Source organism: Naegleria fowleri (assembly GCF_008403515.1).
Source record: "Naegleria fowleri strain ATCC 30894 chromosome Unknown tig15, whole genome shotgun sequence".
Lineage (NCBI taxonomy): Eukaryota > Heterolobosea > Eutetramitea > Acrasida > Naegleriidae > Naegleria > Naegleria fowleri.
This window is the reverse complement of record NW_025407947.1, coordinates 104446-130734: the sequence shown is the minus strand read 5'-3', so window position 1 is coordinate 130734 and position 26289 is coordinate 104446. Positions and strand designations below refer to the sequence as shown.

Below are 26289 nucleotides of genomic sequence, written 5' to 3'. Positions count from 1 at the left end.
TCGGGCTCTCTATTTCAACCACTTCAAAATCATCAAAACCAAATCTTAATTGTGGTCATTATTCCTCTTCTCGAATGAACAAAAAAGATTATGAGCCTGTTTCGCACTTGTTAGAACAACAACACCAAAATTTACGGTTTGCTCCTTTTTTATTAATCGTTCCATTGATCTTGGCTCTTACGCATTGTTGGGAGAAGGGCCCCTTTGTCTTTGTTGGATGTTGTTTCGGTGAGATTGTGTGTCATTTGATCCTTAATCAGTCGATGCGGAAATGGGTGAAGGGACCAACAGCTTTTAATATTGTCAATTATATGCGGCTCGTAGCAGTGTTAGCGTTTCAGTTCGTGATGCAAATGTATTATGGCCCATGGTTTCCGAGCTATATATTTTCAACCTACAAGATGCTTGTTTCTCAGTGTATTTTCTACTTCAACGAACTGTCTTATATTCAGGTTCCTATGATCGTTTTTTGCTCCCTATTGTTTACGTATTTGTCTTCGCGAGAGATTGAAATGTCAAATGATGAAAGAAACTTGTTTAATTTGAAAATGACTGAGATGTTTTGTTTACAATATGCAGTTATGGTGGGCTCGTTTTTGTTTTCACAATTCTTAGTCAATAAGACAAAGGCCTACACAGAAAAAACAAACAGAGGTGACAAAAGAACGAGTGAAGAATAAGGAGAAAACAAAATTCATTGCAAATCTAAGCCATGAAGCAAGAAATCCCTTGCATTGCATAATGGGAAGCTTGCAAGTGTTAAATCATCATTTTTCTGGGGAGAAATGCCTTTACGGATGCAAGCATTGTTTTATAAATAATAGAACCATTACAGAAATCTTGGAAGACATTAAGGAAAACTCAAAACTCTTGATGCATATTTTGACTTCTTCGCTTCAAATAAGCTCTCTTGAAGCTGGTAAAACAGAGCTTAAACGAGAAGAATTTAATTTGAAATTGTTATTGGATTCTTTGGTGGGAGTTTTTTCTCAGCTTGCCCACGCAAAGAACATTTCCATCCATTTATTTTACAACATCTCTAAGGTTCATCAACAATTCCTTGGAGATTCCGTTCGTATAAGTCAGATCGTTATGAATTTAATTTCGAATGCAATCAAGTACACAAACAAGGGTTATGTGAGGATTAATTGTGATCTCGCAAGTCATGAAGACGAAATGGAGATGATATCGATTCCTAACTCCTCACAAAATTCTTTAACATTTGTCAAAATGGAGTTTATTGATTCTGGATGTGGAATTTCTAATGATCAAATTGACAAATTATTCCAACCTTACTCCATGCTGCAACATCAAAATGAAAACTTCTCACCGTCCTTTGAACACTATTTCAAACAAACTGAAAACCTTAGCGATGGTGCTAGCAGCTTGATTCATACAAACAGAAATGGTCTCGGTTTAAGCATTGTCAAGTTATTGGTCAGCAAAATGAATGGACAAATACGTGTTTCGAGCAATGTTAATGAAGGAACCAAAATGACAGTTGTCCTACCATTAGAAACTTGCACAACGGAACATGAAGGATCTACTCGACAGCCACTCATTGAAAACGAAAAACCATTACAGGTGATCATAGTTGATGAGGATGAGTGTTTTAGAGACGTGCTACAAGCTTATTTGTCACTGATGAACAGAATTGATCGAATATCTTGTTTTTCAAATGTATCCCTTGCTCATCCCTTCAACAACACCAAGGCTTGCAGACAGTTTGTATTTGTGCCTGAGCATGAGTTTGAACAAGCATCCAGTTTGTTTGGAAAAGATTCCATTGTCATACCAACCATCAACAAAGGCTCGAAAAGAAATTTTCCTCAGAATCAATATCTCTCAAAACCTGTTAAATTTTCTGAGCTGGAAAATCTTTTCAATGAAATCAATGTGGAGAAACAGGGCTGCAATGTTGAGTGTTGCAATAGTGAGTCACCTCTTCCTCAAATAGAAAAGGAACAAGAATTTGATTTTAGCACTTACTCTGTGTTAATCGCGGACGACAATGCAGTGAATCGTAAAGTGCTGACAAAAATGCTTCAAATGATTGGATTCCAAGATGTTGACGCGACGAATGATGGAATGGAATGTTTTGAAAAGTTTAAACACAAAAAATATCACATGGTTCTGCTGGACTGTTACATGCCAATATTAAGGTAAGTTATGCCTCATAATCGATGTGCATTTAATATTCACTGTTCCTTAAAGTGGAAAAGAAGCTTGTGAGATGATCCGAAATTGGTTGAAATATCGTAACGATCACAACCATGAACATGGCTCCAATAGAATACGAATCATTGCAGTGACTGCCAATACATGGGAGTCTAAAGAGGTGTTGCTCACACAAGGATTTGATGATGTGGTTTATAAACCATTCCATATGGACGAAGTTAAAGAGTTGCTGAAAAAGTACCTGAGTGAGGTCGTTCGGTGATGAAATCCACAGAGCTATGTTCTCTCTTTGGTATCAAATGAAATGTCAAGTTCCTTCTTCAATCCTGTTCTTCATTTGGGGAACAATAAAAAAAATTTCATCGTCCCTCACACACAATAAGCCTCAATCCAATTATTCCTTCTCCCCTTAAAACAAAAACCGTTACCAAATCATTCATTATTCGTTCATCATTATCTGTAAAATAGATTCTTAAAGTAAGAAATGAATCAAATCAGTGATATTAAGGCTGAGGATGAACCAGTCTTCTCCTCATCATCTCCCATGAAATTAAATAGACATTTGGTGGTGGCTGAAGGAGGAAATTTAGCTGCAGCAAGAGGAAGAGAATTGGATGCTCCAAATCTTTACGGAGGTATCACTCAGGATGTGATCTATCAATCCTACAAGGAACAAATTGAAAATGAAAAGAAAGAGATTGCCCGAAAACTTGTACAATTAGACATGGAAAGACAACCCAGCATCAAAGAGTTATCGAGGGATTCTATGGACGAATTCGGAGAGGTAAATTCAGGAGTGGTAGTCCCCGAAGACTTTGATGCCCATGAAAGACCCTCGAGTATGAAAGCTCTCGCACTCGAACGTTTCAGAAAAACTGTCAAAAAAGCAGAAACTTCTCGGCCACTTCTTCGTTCCTATTCAGGCACCTCAGAGTTTGGGTTGCTGAAAGAAGGGTTAGTCACCTCAAAAGAAGACAAGGAACCAGAAATTAAGTTGACCATTAAGCGATCATACTCCCAACTAAAAACATGTAACATACCCAAGCACAAATTCAGAGTAGAAGGCAATCAAAAGGCTATCAAGAAGGCTGAAGATTTACGAAAAATCGGATACAAGAATATGGATATCCTGTCTATTCTTGGAATGGAAAAGTACATGCTTCTCAACGAAAAGAGATTTTCTCCCAAATGCATGATAGACGCTCTTGTGCAACGTGGCAACATGCAAAGATACCTCAACACAAGAGAAATATCATTCGTCTCCAAAGATAAGGTTAAAAAAGGAGACGAAGGATACGAAGACTATGTCCTCGAGAAGAAGAAGAGGATCTTCTTCAACGAAAAGAAGAAAGGAGGGTCGAATGTGCAATAAAACGCTTGTGTGTATTTAAACTTTTGGCTTCTTGACCGGCGACATGTCTTCATTGATGGCGCTTGGGTTATCAATTTCTGAATTGAATCGCTTCTCTGTTTGACTATTGGTTCCAGTTGATACAAGCGATGAAGGAGGTGAGAATGGAGGAATCATGCTTGCTGTTGTGGTTGTTGTGGTTGATGGTTGCAAGTGAATACCAGAAGTGTTGCTGCTATTGTTGTTATTGTAAGGAGGAGCAAGATAGTGAGGTTGTGAAGGATTCACCAACATCATTGGAGGTGAATGAATGGAGCTTGCATTAGGGTTGTTCGATGGTGACAATTGTGGTGGTTGCAACATGTGTGCACTAGAGAGTATTTGATTCGGATTTGGCAAGGGCATATGATTGGAAGCAGTCAACGCTCCTCCAGAATGTTGAAAACCGGGATGAGCATTGAGAGGAGGAAGGGTATTGTTCATCATTGTCATTTGCTGCTGTTGGTGAGGATGCATCATTGTTGCACCTGGAGGCAAGCCATTAGATCTTATAGGAGTGCCAGAAAGAGGTGGAGAACCAGGGTGTGGATAAGGTTGCAGTGGTGGTGGGGGTGGGAAAGGATGAGCTGCAATGTCGCCACCTCCTCCACCAGGTGTCAGATGATGTGGTTTTGGAGGAGGAGACATATTTTCGGATGTTTGGGCGACTGCTCCATCCAACATGGTCACCGTTTGTACCGTCTCCTTTTTACTATTCTTGCCACCTTTTTTCTTCTTGGGTTCTTTGGATTCTGACTTTTTGGAGTCCTTTGTTGTGGATGATTTTATCTTTTTAAGATAAACATCTGGCTTGGAAAATACAGCAAATTGAGATGAAATTTTGCTCATGACAAGTTTGTAGCTACGAGAGGCCATATCTTTTCTGAAAATACTAATGTAGAAGCAAAACTTTCCTCTCCAACTCAGGGCCTTCTTTTCTGTTGGCCAAAATAGTTCTACCACCCAACTCTTTGTTGCGAGATCCTCAGTAAAAGAATAGGTAATGACAGGAACCTCATCGTTGCCAATAGAAAATTCTCTAAATTCCTCTTCCATGCCTTGTGCATTTGTTGTGCTTAATGTGAAATGATTTGGATCCACACTGTTGATAATATCATCAAATGGAGAGAATGGAATGCTACTATCTACGAGACCTGCACTGTCCATAGTGCCAGGAGAGTCACTTCCATTAGAGGTCTCATTGTAATTGTTGTTATTGGTGGCTCCTCCTCGTTTTTTCTTTGATGGAGTGTCTGAGTTTTTCTGAGATTTGCTTCCCTTTTTTGGTGGAGTAAAAGCAAAAGACTCAAACATTGACTCGGCTGGTTGTATTGGGGGAGGAGTTTTGATCCCTTGTGAAGATTTCATTGTCGCAGAGTTTTGTGAAGTTGCATTTTCAATTTGTGGAGGAATGAAAGTTGTTGGTTTTGCGCTGTTAGAATTGTTGAAATTTGTGGTTATTGAGGCAAGATTGGAAGCCACTCTGACCTTGGTTGGTGACGAAGAGGTGACTGCATTCGTTTGACTATTGCTTCCGAATAAGGAATGTGGCTTTTGAGGTTGGATACTCTTTGGAGGAGATGACGAGTCTTCAGAGGCAATAGAGGTTGATGATGTTGCATTGCGTTGTTGAGCTATTGCACAAATACTCAATAAATTTTCTGCAGCTGCTGCGGCTTCATTCGATTGATCCGAATCTGAGTTTTCCTCAGCAATTTCAAGTGAGCGTGGAGGCGAGAGGGCAGAATCGTCTTCGTCTTCTTCTTCTTCTGTTGGGCCAGCAGAAAGGTGGACACATTGTGAAATTTGAATGATTGTGAATTCAGAAGTGGCGTCGAGGTCGAGTGCAGGTGATAGAATTTGAGGTGTTTAACAATCAATTTCACACAAAAGTTTACACAAATTCATTAAGAAAATGGTTGAGAAGATGTTGCCGTCGTATCAGAGATGAATAAATACTTACTTTGTGAGCTGGAGAGAGATTGTGTACCTGTTTGATATCCACCATAGTTGGATTGAGAGGATTCACTAGAGAGGGACGAAGGAAGAGACGAACTGAGCGAATTGGGTGGAGTTTTTCTCTTTCTCATTTGTGTCAAATTTTTCAAAAGCTTGAGTTCCACGAAAAATCGACTACTCGTGTCAGAATTCCCTTTCAACTTGAAGAAACTTTGATTAGGTTCCAAACGAAACTGTAATATCCAATCAAAAGTATTTTACAATAAATATCCAATTTGGTGCAACAAACAGAATTTTTAGATGCAATCACCAAAGTGCACATCAAAATCATGGCCATCATCATCACTCCATAGTTAATCCTGAAACAATTCCTAATGATAATGAATTAAACATACCTCATAGTGATGAGTCCTGAACAAGATATTATTTGGAGACTCTTCTTGGTTTTTAATCTTTCTGGAACTGACTTGAACCATCACGTCTGCATCTCGGGTTGAACTATCAACAATCGAGCTGTAGGGTGTAAAAATCAACAATATCATGGTTGTTGTGGTTGTGGTTTACTTTCCAAATGAACGGAACAACACACTTACGATTCAATTTGATTCATCCATTTCAACTCGATTGTATGGAAGTTCTTTTTGGATGATGAATTCTTGCTGCTTGATTCGTTCATTTGAAAGAAATATTACTCTAGAGGGATCCAAAAGTTTTAAAACTTAAACGAAAGGAAAAGAACACTCTAGGGTGTGTTTTTGTGCTAGAGGATGGAGATGATGATGAAAAACGAATATTATCCAAAATTCCAGCGTAGTGATGAAAAGAACAACAACGAATAACTAATATTATGGTGCAGCACGTTCCGACAAACAATGATGAATGAAACGTGCGTAAAGTGTGAGTTTTGTATCAAGCAGCCAATCCGTAGTAAGAGCCGCTTTGATGATGATTCGGTCAGTGCTGTTGTTTGTACAAGCTTGATTTTGTACTGGCGCTTTCCTAATAAAAAAAGAGTCTTCTTTCTGTGCTGTTCTGTTTCGTTCGTTGCGGGTAATAACACACCAAAGAGGCGCAATAAAGAATTCAAGCCGTAACTTTAATTTCTTTTTTTTCTTTTGCCAAGTTGAATAATTTTTGAGGTTTACAATGATGCTCAAGAGTGTGTGATGAAATCTTCATCAAGTATACTCCTAGGTGATGATATGGAACCACTGTTCTTTGAAATGATCATTGACTCCAAGATATTTGAAAGAACACACTTCTTTTCTTATCACTCTTGCAATGAAGATGAAGATGATCGCTCTTGCATCACCTATTCGAAAAAATATCCTCCTTCTCTTTCAAGTGCATCATCATCATCGCCTACACTTCTTCAAGAAAGCGCGGACTTGATTGATCGAAAAACCCCAATTCCGAACGAACGAACTTATCATGTCCAATCAAACAACTAGTAAGAGTGGTTTTCAATTTGCATCAAGTACAACAACAACAACAACCACTTCAGGCCATTTCACCTCGGCTCTTCTTCCACCCATTTTGAGATACTTTGTGAAGGGTTCATTCCGTCGATATGTCCACGAAAAGTGGAGCTTACTCTCATGGCGAGAATTCTTCAGAGAATATCGATGGGAAATTGTGACAGGATTGTTTTCCTTGATCGGATCTGCATTGAGTTTTGTAAATTGGAATTGGATGACGAGCGGAATTGCTGTTTCGTGGAGTATAGATTTCGAACAGGATTCAATTTCATTTCAAGTGAAAAAGAGTTTTAATGATTTATCGAGAGATGAAGCTGTCCACACTCTGAGGAAGCTGAATTATGTGTCACACGATGTGCCTATCGGATCCAATAATATTCTCATTCTCAATGATAGAGAAATTGAAGTTACTTTAAGGAGACAATCTCGCTCCCAACTTTCAAATTTTATCAAACAAAGAGACGAAGAATTTAAGGACAATATGAAAAAGAGTGCCTATGTTGCAGTTGCAGCGGTTTTAGTTATCAATTGGATTCGTGAGAGAAGGAAATAGAGGCTCCACTGATTCAATAGGGCCCTCACAAATAAATTGGGCATTAATATTCGATCTATTATTGAAAATGTAGCAATATTCTTGAATTTTCAAGAATTTTCACAACCTCATACTCTTTGTTAATGAAATACAATGATTATTGAAACTTTAATTTTTTACTTTTCGAAAAGCTTGGCAATATTACGTCTGGCCATTGCAAATTTTGTTTGTGGGCTCAAATTCTCCTTATCCAAATCATTAGTATTGGTGGATGAAGTAATTTTTGCTTGACTCTTAACCATGGGAGACATTGGAGCAGTAGTCGTGACCAAAGCTTTTGTTGTTGGTTGTTTTACAGGAGAGCATGTAAAGCTTGAGCTAGATTCCACATCTGACTCATCCTCACAATCTTGTTTCTGCAATTTATGCACACTGCTGAACTTGTTCTTAATGGCAGCAAACAATTCTCCCTGAATATTAGATGTGCTCCTTCTCATTGGAGTTCCTCCTGGAGACTTTTGCACTGGTCTCAATTTGATACTTCCACTATTCTTGATCAAGTCAGCAATGGACATGGTGTGCTTGAGTGGTGGACCTTGTGGTGCATTCTTTGGTTTGGCAGTCAATGATGCAGAAACTACTTCATTTTGACTATTGGAATCTCCTGTTACTGACACTATTGGCTTGGCAACACCAGCAGATTTAGAAGGAGTCATTGCAATTTGTGCAAGAGAAGGTGGTGGAGGAATATTAGAGCTCGTCGTTTGTGCAAGAGGAGGTGGAGGTGGAATGTTGTTAGAAGATGACGAAATGGTTTTTGTGCCCAAAAAAGAGGATGACATTGGTGGAGGTGGTGGAATGTTCGAACTCAAGGCCGCACTCTCAGCTCTAGACTTGGTGTTTTTCTTTTGAATTCTTCGTGAAGATGATTCGGAATTCATGGATGAGCGCAGTAAGGTTGGTTGTTGTTGTTTCTCAGCTCTGGCAACCATGGCAATTTGTTCCTTGAGCATCATGAGTTGAGATTCCAAATCTTCCATCTTGCTAATCGAGTCTAATTGGTCAATGAGAGGAGATGCACCTTGTTTCGTTTGCTTCCTCTCCGGAGTAAAGTATCCCATCTGGTGCTTGAGTCGTTGAAGATAAGCCTTCTTTCTTCGTTTCCTTTCTTTCATTTCTTTCAATGTTTTCTCATCAAAGTTTTGTGTGATTGCGTTGAAAACGTCATGAGCATATTCCATGATCCAGTCTCGGGTATTGGAGAGGAAAGCCCACAGAAAGAGAAAGACTCGTTCTCCCACGGCAGGAGAGGACGATGATGTTACGGAACCAGTTTTTGATTGGCCTTTATTCATGAGTGTCGATGAGGAGATGTAACGGATTGCAGTTATGAAAATTGGTGTGTGTGTTGAATGATGTAAAGATGTTGAGAATAAAGTGTGGTTGTTGATGATACTGATGAATATCTTGTTGTTGTTGGAGGAGTGGTACACGGAGAGCCTATCAAGCCAATGGCATGCGAGAGTTTGTTGGCTAATAATTTTTTTGATGAATTGTTTTTTTGAAATTTGTGTAACGTTTTTTGATTTTCAAAAATTAAACGGTCAGTTTGGGCGCCATAATTTTCTTGATGAGACCTTATTGAAACTCTTGGCAATGAATTCTGTTACAACAGGGAACGGGCCAAATTTTAACACTTGCAAATTTTAATTACATGTATTTAAAATTAATTTATGGAATGGTTGTTTTATCAGTGTTCGTTCTCGACATGAATTTGCTTCGGGTTTACCACCAACTTTAATCGGTCTATGAAGCGCTCAAAAGATTTTTTCAGCCAAAATTAAAAAATCCTTCTTCTCCTATCTCAACCTCCTAGGACCCAACAACTCCACTCCGTGTCGAGCCGAACCTTGAACAGGAATTTCAGTTCATTAGTCCAACAACCTCCGAGATTTTAACAACATTCCATTTCCAAACACAAGACTTTAAAGGATCACCAATTCCGATTTAGAAATTCCTTTCTTTCCTTTTCATTAATTTTTCATCATCATCATTGTTGTGTGTGTCGTTGTTGTGTACATTCATTGTTGCCATCATCATCACACGACCCAACGACAAGAACAACACCATCAATTTTGACATCTTTAAATCTTCATCAGCCAATCGTTGTGTACAGTTGTTCCACCACTTCCCAATATACCATGCAACCATTATTGCCTCCTTTCAAGGAGTCCTATAAAAGAGAGGATGCTTCCGCCGACAATAGTCCAAGCAGTAGTCATCATCATCATTTTTCAATGTTGCCAGTTTCACAACATCACCACTCACAAACCTCCTATCAACCATCGAATTTTCATCCAATTATTCCTCCATTTGCTCCTTCCAACAGCAATAATGGAAACAACAACAATACCTCCCATGCTGGCATTCCAATTGCGACTGCAACCACAACAACCAATGCACAACAACCGGAAAAACCTGTCAAGAAACGAAGACAATCCACTGCTACTAACAAGAGTAATAATGGCGGTGAAGCGAATAGCTCAAATAATCAACAATCACAACAACAACAATATCAACAAGCCAACAGTAATGATGGCTCTGAGTCTCCAAAAAAGAAAAAAAAGAGAAAACAAGTGAAGAGAGCTTGCATCAATTGTCATAAAAGTCATGCTGGATGTGATGATGTTCGACCCTGTAAACGATGTGTTTCTTTGGGTCTCGAAGCCACTTGTCTCGATGTGGAACCTAGGAACAACAAGAAAAAGGCCAACAACTCCAATCCGTCCCATTCCTCAACCAATCACAACAATAATAACAACACATCATCCGTCGATGGAGCCAATAACAATGCATCCACTAGCTCACTAAAACCACAAACAAAATCCACATCTGCATCCGATTCGCCTTCACGTTACAACAGCAGCAATATTGGCAATGCAACATTCTATTCATGGACATCAGGAGCTCCTGCTGCCCAAAGTGCTCATTATCAATCTTTGCATCATCCACTCTTTCCACCTCCAAACAGTAACAAATTAAGCTCTCCTTCCATGTCACAACATTCTGGTGGGTCCTCAGGCTCACCTTATCATCATCACCATCATTCTCATCACACGACCGCCTATCATCCTCCCAGTAGTAGTGACAGTGGAGCGAATCAGCGAGGAGGTAGTAGCACCCTATTACCGCCTCCATCGTCACTTATTGCCAATACTGATGGTATTCCAAATCTTGCCTCGCCTTCCGATATCTTTTCCGACTCGGCATCCAGAGTAGCACCTTCGTCATCAACAATTTCTCCTCAATCTCATTTGACTTTGCTTAATAGTGTAATGTTGCAGCAACAAATGTTGTTACAGGCTCTACAGAAATTGGATCCTACAGGTTCATTAGATCCCTCCCTCACACAAAATGTAATTTCTGGTAATCAAACCTTGTTGTCACACGCTTCATCTCTGTACCCAAACATGAATTCCGAGAAAACCAATCCGCCCTATCTATTACCTCCACCCTCTACACTTTCATCTCAATCTCCATCCTTACTTCCATCTGTAAATACTACTTCGAGTCTCACCTCTCCGAATATTCATTCCATCAATAGAACCTATTCTTCAAGTTCTTTGGAAGGTCTGCTTGGTCCACCAACTCCAACAGCAGCCACTCCTCTTGGTCATCATTCAGTTTCAACTCCTGTTCCTGTAGCTACTACTCCTGTGCAACCTGTTCATGATCCATCACTTTCATTAAATGATTCTCAGACCAATAGCAACCATCATGCTCAGGCAACAAAATCAACAAATTCAGATCAAAAATCGAATAACAATGTCCAAAATGATGATAATAAGAGTGAAGGACTGGAAAAGGAAGAAGACGGAGCAGAGGATGAATTTATTGGATTCTTTAGAAGACCCAGCAATAATGTTGACATTATTGATGATTATTTTGCATTATTTAACAGTAACATTTCTGATGATGGCTACATTGAAGAAAATACTGTCAACACAAATGCTACCTCTTCAACAACTCCAACAGCTACAACTCCAAGTGGCGAAAATGCCATGCTTAATGACGCACAGCATGGATCTGATGGTGTTCTCTCTCATAGCACATCATTTACTTTGGAGAGTACATCTCCAATTTCCAATGTTGTCAACACTTGCATTCTCAACAAGACTCAGTTAGAGGATCCTGACAAATGTTCAGGATGTGTTTATTTACCTGCTGGTGAAGCTGATACTATTATGTGTGTTGCAATTTGGAAACTGAATGGAGTTTTATTTTCTGCAAACAAGAACTTTTTCACAATTTTTGGAGTACCGAGTCTTTCAGACAATGTTCAAATTAATTTCTCTTCCATCTTGGATATGGACATGGATCCAGATCTCAAACAAGTGTTCAGTTGTAGATCTGATTTTGTTGCAAAGAGCATCAAGATGCAGAAATATATGGATAGCTCAAAGAGAGATAATTCCGTTCCTAGAGAACAAATTGAAGGATATATGCAAGCCTATGTCATTCGAAATGCACAAGGAATTCTTCCAAGATATATTTCTACACACATTTCAGTTGCCACAAAACTCTAAACTTGTACAACTATTTCATACAATATATTAAAATTTGATTTGAATTATTGATGAAATAATTAATAATAATGGCTGAAATTAATTCTAAATGGGGTGCCTCTGTTTGATAGAACAGATGAAGCGCGTGAAAAAAGAGCTTGTATTTGCTCGAGAGAAAGGACACACAGGAAGGACCATTAACTCCACACAAACTCTCATTAATCATTGAGAATCTTAAAAGCGTCACACATTCCTCTGTTCTTTTTTTGAATATTTGAAAAATTAATCTTGATTTCACACACAATGAAGAAGGTATTGCTTCTTGTTGGTACAACATTGTTGAGCTGTGTCTTGTTAATGATGATGATGATTTCCTGTGAATGCATTGTTCATGCAGAGACTCATTCAGAAATTCGTATTCAACAATTATTGGAAACTCTCCCAGTCGAGAAGAAAACACATCTCTTGAATGCTGTGGTGAACAGTTTGGTCAAAGATGCGAGAATCATTAATCACGTTCCAAGACAAGTCCATGAAGGTATTAGAAGAAGATCAGAAGGAAGAAGAGAAGACGAGCAATTGTTTCACGTGAAACAATGGAAACAATGGTTCGCCCCAATTCACAAGACAAGAAGAAGGAACAACAGCTTTTGTCACGTTTGTAAAGACATGCCAGATGTGGTGCCAATACTGGCAGAAAGGTTTTCAGGAAGGACGCACTTTTGAAATGTGCACCAGGATGTTACTCCTACAAAATAATACCACTACTGCAGCTTCCCAACAGTCTGGCACCACAACAACACCCTCCCTTCCCTCCCATTATATTTAGAATTCAACAACACTTTGTGTTGTATTAATTGGCTTTTGCCTTATGTATCATTGATTTGCTCAGTGATTTTCTTTGACACTTTTGTGTCTTCGATTGGTTTTAGCCTTATCATGGATGGGTTTTTCCCACGATCTTTTTTTAAATTTTATCCGTCGTTGATTCGCTCAACGATGTTTTCGTCGCATTAATGCGATGTTTTTCAAGGAACATGGTTTATATCAATTTCTTATTTAACAAATTTTTATTGAGCTAACCTTTTTTTTATGATCACTTGTGGTGAAGTAGACTTGAATATTCTTGATTAGTTTCAAAATTAACAATTTGTTGATGATTTGATTGAAGATTACTTACTTATTTATATGATCTATATTCGTCCCAGAGCTATTATCCATTCAATGTGGTTTTTCTCAAAGCAATTTGAGTTTTTTCATCACATGCTAGTATCCATTTCTCGGGACAACTGTACAACAATAAAGGTTGTTGGTTGACACTCCATCTCCAAAGAAGCGACACTTCCTGGAGAGGAGACAGCAACTAACCCATTGGTATTAATCTATTATTGTTTGAAGTTACATAACAGTTGGAATTCTTTTATGTTTTTCCGATTATTGGGAATGGAATGTTCAAAAGCCGATGTTGTGTTTACATCGGAACGCTTTACTGAGTTGTATTTGAAAGGAATCTTTAATCTCTCTTTCGAAGAACAGAACATGTTGAAGACAACGATAGAACATTTCAAACAAAAGGGAAAGTTCTTTTGTTATACAACGTATTGGCAGATTTTAAAGACGTTTGTGTATCATTGCACCAAATTCTTTTGGAATTCAAAAAAGATAATGACTCAATATGAGCGAAAACGATGGCCAAGCAATGACGGGCATGAAGATGGAAATCGTATTCAACAAAATTTTGATGGAGTTTCATTGATGCATGATCTTGCATTGTATGAGAAACAACGACATGGTATTTTAATCAAACTCAAAAAGGTGTTCGATAGTCATCTTTTGATTGGAGAAGAATTCAAAATTAAATCTTCCAGAATTAAAACATGTCTATGCGGAGAAATTAAAGATGTATTCGTGACATCTTTTCGGATGATAGATGATTTGGAGAGGGATTCTCCAAGATTGGAATTTGATATGAGCTGCATTGTTTTTCTTGGATATGGATTTCCCATTCATATCAAACTCGAATATAAGAACTATCTGGAGCAAAGAGAAAACATTACAGAACGTATTTATTTGAACAATAAGGAACTGTTTTGCAATGAGTTAAACAAAGTAGAGCAATTCAAGACAAGTACAATGAGTTTTTTAACAAGGCATCTACTTCATAACAAACCTGATGATTTGAAAGTACATGATCGATTAGACAAGCAGTTAGTTTTTAATACAATTTTATACAATTTATTTTCTGGATTTTTGCCAGAAGATGTCATGATCAAGTTCAAAGAACTATCTATGATATCTTCTCAGCCTGAATTTTGTGTTTATTGGAATTTCGAACTACAAAACGTTGAGGAATACAAACAAAAACATTACAATGACAATCCAGAATACGAAACTCATCCTAACAACAAGACACACGCTCAGCATCCACGCCAACCACTAAAAAGACCAAGAAATAACAACATTCCATACACCTGTACATTTCTCTAAAATATGACATCGTTTTTGACAACATTTCAATCGAGTGAATAATTAATTAATGAATTAATGAATGAAATGAAAATGGAAAATTGGAGATTTTCATCTCCAAAAAAATGCACACTCCAAATCACCTGCGTCGCATGTTTCAAATTTTGCAACATTTAGTTCCGAACGTTCTGTCATCATCATCAATACCATCCAACATGAACGACAGTCATCATCATCATTGGGAATTTTATGAAGATAAAAAAAATAATGATTGTATTTGGATTGAATGTTTTAAAACATCGGGAGAAGTTGCTCAGAATGATGACACTGATGTTGTTTTAACCGATTTTAATCAAGAAAATCATTGTCTCAGAATTACACTCAACCGACCAAAGAGTTTTAATGCGCTCTCATTAACAATGATTCGGAAATTAACCAAAATTTTGGAACAAGCTCTTGTTGATTCAAATGTACATTTTGTTGTGTTGTGTAGTTCGAATGAGAAGGCGTTTTGTGCAGGAGGTGACATTAAAGATTTGAGAAAGGGATTTGCTAAAGTGTTTTTCACAGAGGAATTTGCGTTAAATCATTTTATTTATGAATTTTGTAAAAAGAAGCCAATGGTGTCCATGTTAAATGGAATTACGATGGGAGGTAAATTTATTGAAAAACATTTTTATTTAATAATTTTGAATATTCACTGTTACAATTTCAATGAATACTTTTTTCTTAATAATTTTATATTTGTGGCACAATTAGGAGGAGTTGGAATTTCAATTAGTACGAATTTGAGAGTGGCTAACGAGCAGAGATATGTTTTTGCAATGCCAGAAGTTTTTATTGGTCTCTATCCAGATGTTGGAGCTTCATGGTTTTTAACACAATCGTGTCCAAACGTGGCCGTGGCAAGATATATTGGATTAACTGGAGAAAAACTAAAAGCTAATGATGCTCTCTATTGTAAACTTGTGACACATATCATTGACAAGGAAGAGTATTTCAAAAAATTATCGCATGACGTTTATGCTGTTTTCAAGTCATCGTCTGCTAATGGAGATTACAAGACCGTTCTTCAAGAATTGACACAATTCGTTTCGAAATATGAGAAAGAGGTGAGAAACTCAAATGTGAAATTTGGCATTCTCGATCGATATCGAAGGGTGATTGATTATTGTTTTGGAGAGGAGAATGCAAATAGCGTCAAAGATGTTATTAGGAACTTGCAATGGTATAGGGAACATCATCCTACTCGATGTGATGCTGACATTCAATTGATTCAATCCATTCTCGAATTATTCGAGAAGAGAACGTCTCCTACATCCCTGTTGGTGACATTTGAAGCATTGCAACGCGGAAAAAAATCAACCTCTCTGAAACAGGTATTGGACATGGATCGAGTGTTGTGTACCCATCTCACAGGGAGACATGATTTTCTTGAGGGTGTAAGGGCTGTTCTGATTGATCGTGATCAAAAACCAAAATTCAAACCGGCAACGCTCGAAGAAATTGATGAAAAGGCACTCATTCGAGAGGTGTTCTCTGACAAAAAGCAGTAATGCTGATCACAATTAATTTATAAATTGTGTATCAATAGTTCAATACTTCTTTTTTCCTCCCTTACTAAAGGTTGGATGGTGGTGATGCTTCTTACTTTTGTCAACCTTTGTACCATCCTTGTGTGGAACATGTGCCTTTTTGATTTGTTGCGAGTTCCAAAAATCAAAATGCAAAAGGGGATAAGCTATTCGTACGTTCTGAAGACTTTCAGTCTCCAATAGAGGAGAGACAGGTTGTTTTAAATACTTGAAATTAGATCTATCGTTGGAGAGGATGGAGGAAACTATGAAGGTCGACAACAATGGGCACTTCACATGCATTCTCTGTTTCAAGTCTCCCTGTTCATGATTACTCTTCAAATGAATATTCTCGTTTTCCACACAAAATCCCACAAGTTTTAAATATTCAAGTTTCGGTAAAGTTGGAATGGAGTCAAACTGAAATGAATAATGTGTTTGACATGTCTGTGGAATAGGATCGTAGATAGACCATCGTTCAATATTCAAAGATCGCAATGTTCGTGTGCAATCATAGGACGAAAGTTCATGCAATAAAAATTGATCCAATTCCATTCCCGAGATGTCGAGACAATCAAGAGAAAAGTCCTGTAATTTTGGGAAATGACTCAATATTCTCAATAGTGACGAATTATGCTGTGGAATTCCATGTAAATGTAAAGTTTCCAGATTGGTGAAAGGAATTAACCTCTCCAAGCATGTGATATTCATCAATCCATCCAAACACAACACACGCATATGAAAATGATTCAATTTTTCAATCATTCCATCAAATAGAGATTGTGAATCTCTAAAATCATTCATTTCATCAATGTAAGAAATTTGAAGGAATACAAATTTTTCCAAATGTTGAAAATTAATGAGATCAAATAATGTGCAGCTCAGCGATGTTGTCGCCAACGTGTCACGTTCAGAATAGACATTGCATCGTTGAAGGTTCAAGGTTTTCAATTTAGCACAAATTGTTTTAGAGTTATCAATGTCACAATCCAATCCACACAATATAGATTGACGAATGGAAACATGTTCCATCATGGTTAAATTCTTAAAAAGTGATGCAACATTCACATCCTTCACATGGGACAATTCTAGAAATTTTAAATGAGTTAATTTCAATATAAATGAAGTCTGAGGAGGGCATCTTTCATGAATCGTCAAGTGTTCTAAATGATGAAAAATTTCATCCATGCCGTTCCAACCATCAAAGAGCCCAGTATTTTCTAAAATTAATGTTTTCAAATTGCCTCCGTTTTTTAAAACTGTTAGAAGAAAGAGTCGCATGGATACAAAGTCTTCATCATTAATTAAGCGTAAATTCTTGAGAGAGAGTGACTCTAAATTTTTCAATAGTGGAGCGATTTTACAAAGAAGCTGCAACCCTGTCACTTGCTCCATCTCGTCATCGTCAAAATTAGAACCCATCCTTGGAAAATTACAGAATGTAGATGAATCAATGTTGAGAAATTTAACAGTGTTCCAAAACAAGTTGCACTCATCGAAGATACATTGTTGCTTTGATAAATTATGACCCTTTGCGCTCTTCTTACGTCCTTTGCATTGATTGTTCTTCAAAGCGATCTTGTCACAGTACAGCAATCCTAAGGGAAAGTCTTTCAACTTTTCAAATATCAATCTGTGTACTCCATTAAAAAGTAATTTCATAAAACATGTTCGCAAATGTTTCATTCGATCCATCTCTTCTTTGGTCCTAAAATAAAAATTGAATAACTCTTCCGACGTGATTAGTCCTTCCTTTTCTCTCATGTATGAATGGTGGTATACCTTTTTTAAAATTATATGATATTTTTCATGTTCACACTTGTGTTTTAAAAGTGATCATACCTCTCTACAAATATTCAATTCTCTCACTTGGCCAGAGCTCAAATATTTGTCAATCATTGATTTAAACCATCGATTCACTGCTGAAACATTTTTACAGCATTCTCGTACGCTCAAAAAATTGAAAATCAAATACATCATTTCGTGTGGCAATTCTTGAAGCAAATGGAAACCAAAATTCTCTGTGGTTGTTCCATAGATCCCGTATTTACAATGTTTGGTGTTCTGTTCGGATGGAGAAGGAAACACACTACGTGATGATGATGATGAACTCGACCTCTGGAAGGATGGTATTGGACGTTGGTGATGTTTCATTTTTTTAATTCTAAATTTCAAATTTTCTTTTCAATTAATTTAAATGAAACGTTGTAATGATGATCGGCTTCGTTGTAATGATTAATAATAATCAACTAAATTTAGTAGTTGGTAAAATATAAGAAATAATTTCATTCCAATTGTTGTTCAAATAATGTTCTACCCGACATGTTCCGAAGCTCTTGAATAATTCCTATCATGTTCTTCCGTAAAACATGGAATCATTTCCTTTTCTTTTAGTAATTCATCATCACCTTCTTGTTTATTCCTCATGTAAGCATAACACTTCTCAACAACAACAACATCATTTGAATCCGAAGATTGTTGAACGAGAATATCAATTAATACTCGACGATAATGTCCAACATCACATCCCTCAAATTGATCGAGCTCTTCTAAGTGGCCTTCATCCCGAACTTCATAAACTTCTCCCATGACTTGATGCCCCTTTCCTACATGATCGGGTGAATCGAGAATGATTTATATAACACACGAATAGATAATCATGGGTTTGAATGTTGTTGCCATTGTCAAAATTAATGATGATGATGGTGCCTATAGAAACACACATGGCGTAAAAATTACAAACCTTCAAAGTCCATCAGATAGGGAACATGTCTCTCACCAGCAATGATGAGAGGAAATGGGTTGAGAGTTTTAGCATGAGCTGAGAGAAGAGTACAGTTTGGATATCGTTCGGGTTGCATTTTGTGTTGATGATTGGCAAGGCCCTTCTTCAGAGTTCCATAAACGAAGACTTTGACAGGTGTTGTTGGTTGAGGTTGTTGTTGTGAAGCCATTTTTTGTTGTCGGAAATGTTTGGAAACGTTCATATTTGAAAATTTATATACTCGTGTCTATGATGTGAAAGTGTAATGTCAGAAAGTTAAATCTGCATACTAGTTTGACGATTTGTTGTTGTAGTTTATTATTGGCACTTGATATTACAAGTAGTCTATGATGAGAATAAATTAAGTCACAAGATAAGAGTATTTCAAGATGTCAAGCCTAGAGTTATTAAACGATGATGGTGCTGTTTCAGGTGAGAGTTGTTGATGCTGTATGTCGACAGCACACAAGCTGGTGATTGTCTTTGATTCTCCCTAATTCATTCAACAACAATTTACAAAATGTACACTCCCCAAATATGGAATGGATTGCTTTCGAAGCCACATATGGGTACAAAACGAGTAAATATCGTTCTGTGTTGCTCTTATTGATGGTTTTGTTGTGAATTATTATTCTGTTGTTGCAGATACAATTGATATTGTTGTTGCTGGTGCTGTTGATAGAGCATGAATTGTTGTTGATACATTGGATGCATCATGATTTGTGCTTGCAAATTGTGTACCATTTGCTTCAATTCAGTAATTTCTGCACCTTGCTTTTGTTGCTCCCGAAGAAGTATCGACAGCAAATTATCTTGCGAAGAAGAAGAAGGCTTGACTGGTTGTGTTGATGACGTCGATGAAGCAACTTCCATCAAACTATTTGAGTATTGTTGAGAACTTGAAGACTCATGCTGATACTTGGCTTTCTTTGTAGAGGGTTGTTGTACAGGGGTTGTATCGAAAAAGTCCATATCGAAATCGCAATTACCTTCATCGAGGAAGACTTGATCCTCGTGAATTGATAATTGTTGATTGACTGGAGATGGAGCATTCTTACGGTCGAGTTTGAATGGTTCGTTCAAATCATGCTCATCATCAAACCAAGAGGAAACTTCCCTCAGAGGGGAGAGATCTTGTATAAGTTGATGTTGTGGTGGTTGTGGGAACACTAAAGCCTGTGGCTTATTCTTATAGGCTTGCTTTGCAATTTGAATACTCTCCGAGTAGAAGGGAGATTGTTCCGAGAAGAAGTCAATCGTGTCGGTAATGGAAGTAATTTCCTTGTGGTGGTGATGGTGAGGAATCATTTTGTTGTTTTGTTTCTGGTTGGATTCAAGTACACGTGTGTGTTGGGACGGCAATGGCTTCAAGGAACAATGAATCTTCTATTAATATACACGGAAGAGTTCTTCTTTCGAAGAGAGAGAGGAGCAGAACGGAAGGACGTAATAATTGTTTCTGTTCAAATATATGGCCACTAACAATCGTTCAAAGAAATGGCGCTTCAATTGAGGATTATTCAATAGCGGAACACTGCTAGGACACAATGGGAAAGATTGCAACAATGGTAAAGGCTTCAATAATACAACTGCAAACAACAAGCCACGCACAGAGTTGAACACAGCTAACAGCGAGAGAGATCGTCTAGCCTTTTTTTTGTTCTTGGCTTAAAAAATTCGTTGGTTTGCTCTTTGAGGCTTCTTTGGCATGAAGCGATCCTTTCTTGGCGAACCCATCACATCAAACGATACAATAATTATTGGATGCTTCAAAACACTAACAAGATTTGATGGGAAAGCACCAAGCCTCAACAAAGTTGGGGGGAAAGTATTGGATTAACCAATGGACACTATTAGTGCGATAGATTGTTGTTGATCTTCGAACAATCCAACACAACTGTGGCTAGCGAAAAAAGCTCTTTCAGGAAATGTGGATGATGGGATTGTGAATAGGTTGAAAGATTCGTGTTGACGTCAAGGCTCTGTTGTGCCTCCTCACTCATGTGCACGAAAGAACTAATTTGAAACCCTGCTTGTGTGGAGATTCATTGTAGACAGATTGTATACAACGAGAGTCACTTCATGCGAACCTCATTGATGTCATCGATCAAGCAGGATTGTATTCAAAGAAGAAGGTGTTGTATGTACAACTATAAATCACTAAAAGGTGATCCTCTTCAAATTATTCGTGTTAATGTGAGAGTACAATACAATGACACATCAAAACTGACGGTTAAAAATGCTTCGATTGAATCAAGCTGAGGTCGGGAATGCACAAGAGAGAGAGGACGAAGGCTTGAATTGGTTTGAATTTGATAATGATGATGATGAAATGAAGGATGATGCTCCTACAACCCATCATTCTAAACCTCCTGTAAATATCCATCATCATCATCAACAACAAATTACCTCCTCAGATAGTGTGGAAGATGCATCTTGTCCTTCCGCTGTCGTTGCCATGATGAATGATTCAAGGATTGATGTATTCATGATGAGAGATCATTATGGAGATGGCGACGATGATGATGATGATGTCGGAGAGAATGAAGCGACCACACGGAAGGGTTCTAACAAATCATTAGAGTCGCGATCTTCAGTTGCAACCTCCGCAGCTGTTGCTTCTTCTTCGTCGGATCTGAATAAGGATCTACCTTCGTATCCACCTCCTGTATTTGATCCCTCTCTTCCTTCTTGCTGTACTTCTTTTTCCACACTATGCAAGTGCTTTGAGAAATTATCTTCAGCAACCAATCACAAGCAAAAGAGCGAAATTCTGGATACTATTTTCACGAAATGTCGGAAAGATTTATTTCAATTTATGAGATTACTTCTTCCTCAGCTCGATCGAGAACGTATGACGTATGGACTTAAGGAGTCAAAAATTGCTAAATATTATATTGAAATATTAGGTTTGTTTTGGATTGAATTTGAAATGACCAAACTCGAGTTTCTGTTATGTTCTTTATGCTAAACACCAAACATTCAAATGCAAACTGAATTATGTGAAATGCATATACTGAACTCTTGTTTCCATTACATTATAAACAGCATTGCCTCAAACCTGTGAAGACGCTTTGCGATTGAAGAAATGGAAAGATCCTTCTAAGGGAACTGGCAACTCTTTTTCCGACATTTGCTTTCAAGTAAGTTGATGCGTTTCCATTTGGTACATTAAACATACACGCGTGTATGGTCGTCACATGTAAAATCATCAACACTTAGGTTTTACAAAAGAGAGGATGGACCTCCTCATCGAATCTAACTGTATTTCATGTGAATGAAAAACTAAGTCTCCTCGCATCCTGCAATGACAATGATAAAAAGAAGAAAATTCTTTTGGATCTCTTGAAGAACACGTCATGTTTTGAACAGAAATGGATTCTTAGAATCATTTTGAAAGACCTTAGAATTGGTATTCAGCTTACAACCATTTTCAAACAATTTCATCCACATGCCCTTGAGCTGTTCAACTCATGCACTGACCTTCGAGAGGTCATTACCAAATGCCTTGACCCTAAATTTACCTCAACGGTCGAGCTTAGAGTATTCACCATGTTTACTCCCATGCTAGCATCGCTTCTAACTCCTGCCAAGTTAACGGCTGAGCTCCCTAAGGACGACTTTGTGATTGAACCTAAATACGACGGAGAACGAATTTTAGTCCACAAAAAGGAATCAGAAGTTAAATTTTTCACAAGAAAAGGAATTGACTATACGAATATTTATGGTCCTAAATTTGCTTCGCTCATTGTGAAGAATGTGAAGGCAAAAATTTGTATCTTGGATGGAGAATTCTTAATATGGAATCGTGAATTGGAGGCATTTAAGGAATTTGGACATAACCGTACACATGCACTCAGTGACACAAGTGAATCGAATGAACAATTTTGCTACATGATTTTCGACCTAGTTTATCTTAAAGATCGAGATATTACTCAATATCCGTTACAGAAACGAAGAGCCTATTTGGAGAGTATTATTAATCCTGTCAGCCATGTGTTAGAAATTGTACCACAAAAACCAGTAACCTCTGAGAAGGAAGTTTACGAACAGCTGGATCAAGCCATTCTCAACAGAGATGAAGGAATTATGCTCAAGGGATTAAGTGGAACATATGTTCCTGGAGAAAGAAAATGGATGAAGCTCAAGCCTGACAGCGTCGATGGAATGGGAGGTAAGTTGATGCATGAAGTAGGCAATATTATTCTGTAATTACAAATATCCAATATGGGATGTATTATATACATTCATTCAAAAAAAACGTTTTGCAATTCAAAGAAACTCTCGATTTGATTATTATTGGAGGTTTCTATGGCACGAAATTCAAGAGAAAATCTGTCTCTCACTTTCTCTTAGCTGTGGCAACCAAGTCCAAGCATTCTTTTTCGAAATCTGATGGCTTTGAAAATTTGGATTATGAACTAATGGTTAATGATGAAAATCAAGTATTTCACTCCTTTTGTAAGGTAGGAAGCGGATATACCAGCAGCGAATTATTGGCTCTCCAAAAAGAGTTAGAACCACATTGGAAGCCATTCGACAAGACCAAATTACCCAAATTTTATGGTTCATGGGTTCCTGGAGCAGGCGAATTACCAGACGTGTACATTGAGCCAAAAAAGTAGGTTTGACTTTTTGACTTGCTCATTATTCAGAATTAATTGACTTTTCGCCAAAACAATGTTGATCGATCTATCACTACAGTTCTAAAATACTTGAGATTAAGGGATATTCATTCCAAGATAGTACCAAATTTAAAACAGGTATTACACTTCGTTTTCCAAGAGTTGTATCCATCAGGAATGATAAGGACTGGAATGATTGCCTTGATTTACCTGGACTTGAAGAAATGGTCGAGTTGTCGCGAAATGGCACAAACAAGAGAAAGGCAGCGAGCATGGATTCTGTCATTTCTCATAACGACGTTAAGAAACAGAAGAGAAAGAAGAATACAACTACTACTACAATACAGAACAGCGATGGAACTGCCACGGAGGTGGCAAGTTCATCAGCGAAAAATCGACGACCGACTGCTGCTGTTTCACAATTTTTCGATCATGACATGTCAAAACTCGAAAAGACGTCAAACATATTTAAGGGCATGCAGTTTGTGGTTTTTAATGGGGATGAAAATTTTTCGAAATATGAAATTGAAAAGTTAATTGTTTCAAACGGAGGATCAAAAGTTCAAAATCCCAATGATCATGAAAATCAACACCTAATTGCAGCTAACACCAATAGTAAGTAGTATGGGAAAACATGTGTGAACAATCTCTCTCGATTGTAATATTGGCATTTGCTGGCTTGAACATTATTTTTGTCAATCACATTTTCTTTGCACAAACGAACAAAATCATGTCAGACATAACTGTGAAAAACTGGATAACTTCGTCCAAGGCAAAGAAAAATCCACTTGGAGATCGTGACATTATTCACTACAAATGGATTATAGATTCTGTATCCCAAAGCTCAATTCAAAGACTGCATCCAGGATACATGATTTACACTTCAGAACGGACTCAATATTCATTTAAGGAACAAATGGATGAATTTCAGGATGAGTACTTGTTCGATGCAACCGAAGAATCTATTAAGGTGTCCTTGCAGCTCACTAAAAATTCTCCCGAATTCATGATGGCAGATTCACCCATCATTGAGACAATCAATACTCGATATAACATCAAGACTTCAACATCGTTCTTTAAAGGAGTTCGAGCATATATAGACAAGTTTGTGAAGATTGGAGATGCATCTTCTGGAGTTGTACTGTTGGGAATGGAAACTTTGGAAGTTTTCATTTCCTTGTATGGAGGCTCTCTCAGTGAGCGATTAGATTCTTCTGTGACTCATATCGTGTACGATGAAGATGACACTTCTCGTCTCAAGACACTCAAAAGAGTTGCCACCAAGGAGGGCTTGTTTCTTGTTCCAAGAACATGGATCATGAGTTGCGTTCAGGCCAAAAAATTACAGGCAATTCCATCCACCAACGGATGAGAGTAAAATGCTTAAAGAGTGTGAATAATATTATTGCACATGAAGAAACGTAATGTCAATTTAATTAGAGAATTTGATTCCTGAACTTTTCACAAAGCAAGAACCCATATCGTGTTATAATGGAGAACCTAGTGTTGATGATTGATCACAACATTTGTAATATCTCTCAAGGCACCTCCTGGAGAGAGCGATTGCAACGTAGGTGTCTTTTTGTTTGCCATAAGGAATTTCTTTGGTGTGGAAGCTTTGATTGGTGATTTCGTTGGACTCGACGTAATACTTGACGTTGGTGAGCTTGGTGCAAACGATGAGGTGGCATCTGTGTCCGTGTCGGTATCAAGACCTCCAATATGAGTCCTATTGTACTCCAATTGACGTTGAACGACTGCCAATTCCATTCGCAAGGTGAAAATTTCTTTTTGTTGGCCTTCAATCTCACGATTCTTCTTTTCGAACTCCTTTTCTGATTTTTCTCGATATTCCTTAAATTTCTGTGCCACATCATTCAGGCTTGTCAGTAATTGTTTTCCTCGATCCTCAAGTGCCTTATTCGCTTCCCTTTCCTTCTTGTACTTTTTCACAAATTTTGAAAGTGTTCGAACGATGTCTTTCGAGTCCGACAAGGACAACAAATTCTGAACTTCCTTCAACACAAATTCCTGTTCAATCAATTGCTGTTGACTCTTTTCAAATTCTGCCTTTCGTTCTAAATTCAATTGCAGTAATGCTTGTTCGTGAGAAAATTTAAGAGTTTGTTCCTTTTCTTCATTCTCTTTCAAAAATTTCAATTTTAGACATTCCAATTCATTCTCATGTTGCACTTGCTGTGTTGAGAGAGTTTCTTCCAATTGTTCGACACGAGACTCCAATTGACTGATCATGGATTGTTTTTCTAACAATTCACTTTGAAGCTTTTTGATCTTTTCATCCTTGACGGCATCTTGAACCGTTTTCATGACTTGAGAGGACATGAGGAGAGGATTCGGAGTATGATGATGTCGGATGAGATTAGAAGGAAGTGCGGAAGGGATCATCATGGAGTGAGGTTTGAAATTGGTATTATTATTATTGGAAAGTGAAGAAGAGAATGATGAAGAGGAATCAGAATGATGATCTTCTCTGAGAAGAGAATTCTCTGTGAGGAGCGATGAGGACGATAAAGTTGTTGGTTTTGGAATGGTTATCGGCTGTGTAGACGCGGCTGTGATGGAGTGTGCTGAAGTATGATTCATCGGACAACGAGAGAAGCAAGAAAGAGGTGGTCGTGGTGGTCGTTTGCTGTTTTTCTTTTTTTTATTTAAATTTTACTTAACGGTTAGAGTTTTGATTTTTGGAGGGAATTTGAATGTCATTAGATTTAAGGTTCAATAAATTGAGCTTACAAAA

The 26289-nt window shown here is 37.7% G+C and overlaps 13 protein-coding genes across 13 annotated transcripts; 7 read left to right on the top strand and 6 right to left on the bottom strand.

The window, feature by feature from the left end:
* Window positions 1-873: 873 nt before the first annotated feature.
* Window positions 874-2440, top strand: FDP41_012575 (uncharacterized protein; the record flags this gene model as incomplete). Its single annotated transcript, XM_044703109.1, has 2 exons — window positions 874-2162; window positions 2215-2440. The coding sequence occupies 2 exons, from the start codon at window positions 874-876 to the stop codon at window positions 2438-2440; spliced, it is 1515 nt and encodes a 504-aa protein (XP_044566028.1).
* A 222-nt stretch (window positions 2441-2662) lies between these two features.
* FDP41_012574 (uncharacterized protein) lies at window positions 2663-3550 on the top strand (the record flags this gene model as incomplete). Its single annotated transcript, XM_044703108.1, has 1 exon — window positions 2663-3550. One exon carries the CDS (start codon window positions 2663-2665, stop codon window positions 3548-3550), a length of 888 nt encoding a protein of 295 aa, XP_044566027.1.
* Window positions 3551-3565: 15 nt separating this feature from the next.
* Window positions 3566-6203, bottom strand: FDP41_012573 (uncharacterized protein; the record flags this gene model as incomplete). The annotated part of the gene is made up of 4 exons (XM_044703107.1): window positions 3566-5337; window positions 5532-5760; window positions 5923-6040; window positions 6121-6203. The coding sequence occupies 4 exons, from the start codon at window positions 6201-6203 to the stop codon at window positions 3566-3568; spliced, it is 2202 nt and encodes a 733-aa protein (XP_044566026.1).
* Window positions 6204-6958: 755 nt separating this feature from the next.
* On the top strand, window positions 6959-7558 carry FDP41_012572 (uncharacterized protein; the record flags this gene model as incomplete). The annotated part of the gene is made up of 1 exon (XM_044703106.1): window positions 6959-7558. One exon carries the CDS (start codon window positions 6959-6961, stop codon window positions 7556-7558), a length of 600 nt encoding a protein of 199 aa, XP_044566025.1.
* A 155-nt stretch (window positions 7559-7713) lies between these two features.
* Window positions 7714-8892, bottom strand: FDP41_012571 (uncharacterized protein; the record flags this gene model as incomplete). The annotated part of the gene is made up of 1 exon (XM_044703105.1): window positions 7714-8892. The coding sequence occupies one exon, from the start codon at window positions 8890-8892 to the stop codon at window positions 7714-7716; it is 1179 nt and encodes a 392-aa protein (XP_044566024.1).
* An 846-nt stretch (window positions 8893-9738) lies between these two features.
* FDP41_012570 (uncharacterized protein) lies at window positions 9739-12123 on the top strand (the record flags this gene model as incomplete). Its single annotated transcript, XM_044703104.1, has 1 exon — window positions 9739-12123. The coding sequence occupies one exon, from the start codon at window positions 9739-9741 to the stop codon at window positions 12121-12123; it is 2385 nt and encodes a 794-aa protein (XP_044566023.1).
* A 1518-nt stretch (window positions 12124-13641) lies between these two features.
* Window positions 13642-14589, top strand: FDP41_012569 (uncharacterized protein; the record flags this gene model as incomplete). The annotated part of the gene is made up of 1 exon (XM_044703102.1): window positions 13642-14589. The coding sequence occupies one exon, from the start codon at window positions 13642-13644 to the stop codon at window positions 14587-14589; it is 948 nt and encodes a 315-aa protein (XP_044566022.1).
* A 104-nt stretch (window positions 14590-14693) lies between these two features.
* FDP41_012568 (uncharacterized protein) lies at window positions 14694-16124 on the top strand (the record flags this gene model as incomplete). The annotated part of the gene is made up of 2 exons (XM_044703101.1): window positions 14694-15222; window positions 15328-16124. 2 exons carry the CDS (start codon window positions 14694-14696, stop codon window positions 16122-16124), a joined length of 1326 nt encoding a protein of 441 aa, XP_044566021.1.
* A 39-nt stretch (window positions 16125-16163) lies between these two features.
* Window positions 16164-18296, bottom strand: FDP41_012567 (uncharacterized protein; the record flags this gene model as incomplete). Its single annotated transcript, XM_044703100.1, has 2 exons — window positions 16164-17924; window positions 17985-18296. 2 exons carry the CDS (start codon window positions 18294-18296, stop codon window positions 16164-16166), a joined length of 2073 nt encoding a protein of 690 aa, XP_044566020.1.
* A 159-nt stretch (window positions 18297-18455) lies between these two features.
* On the bottom strand, window positions 18456-19096 carry FDP41_012566 (uncharacterized protein; the record flags this gene model as incomplete). The annotated part of the gene is made up of 2 exons (XM_044703099.1): window positions 18456-18748; window positions 18886-19096. 2 exons carry the CDS (start codon window positions 19094-19096, stop codon window positions 18456-18458), a joined length of 504 nt encoding a protein of 167 aa, XP_044566019.1.
* A 413-nt stretch (window positions 19097-19509) lies between these two features.
* On the bottom strand, window positions 19510-20214 carry FDP41_012565 (uncharacterized protein; the record flags this gene model as incomplete). Its single annotated transcript, XM_044703098.1, has 1 exon — window positions 19510-20214. One exon carries the CDS (start codon window positions 20212-20214, stop codon window positions 19510-19512), a length of 705 nt encoding a protein of 234 aa, XP_044566018.1.
* Window positions 20215-21145: 931 nt separating this feature from the next.
* FDP41_012564 (uncharacterized protein) lies at window positions 21146-24903 on the top strand (the record flags this gene model as incomplete). The annotated part of the gene is made up of 6 exons (XM_044703097.1): window positions 21146-21815; window positions 21955-22049; window positions 22129-23080; window positions 23185-23527; window positions 23611-24146; window positions 24269-24903. The coding sequence occupies 6 exons, from the start codon at window positions 21146-21148 to the stop codon at window positions 24901-24903; spliced, it is 3231 nt and encodes a 1076-aa protein (XP_044566017.1).
* Window positions 24904-25031: 128 nt separating this feature from the next.
* On the bottom strand, window positions 25032-26135 carry FDP41_012563 (uncharacterized protein; the record flags this gene model as incomplete). Its single annotated transcript, XM_044703096.1, has 1 exon — window positions 25032-26135. The coding sequence occupies one exon, from the start codon at window positions 26133-26135 to the stop codon at window positions 25032-25034; it is 1104 nt and encodes a 367-aa protein (XP_044566016.1).
* Between the last annotated feature and the right edge of the window lie 154 nt (window positions 26136-26289).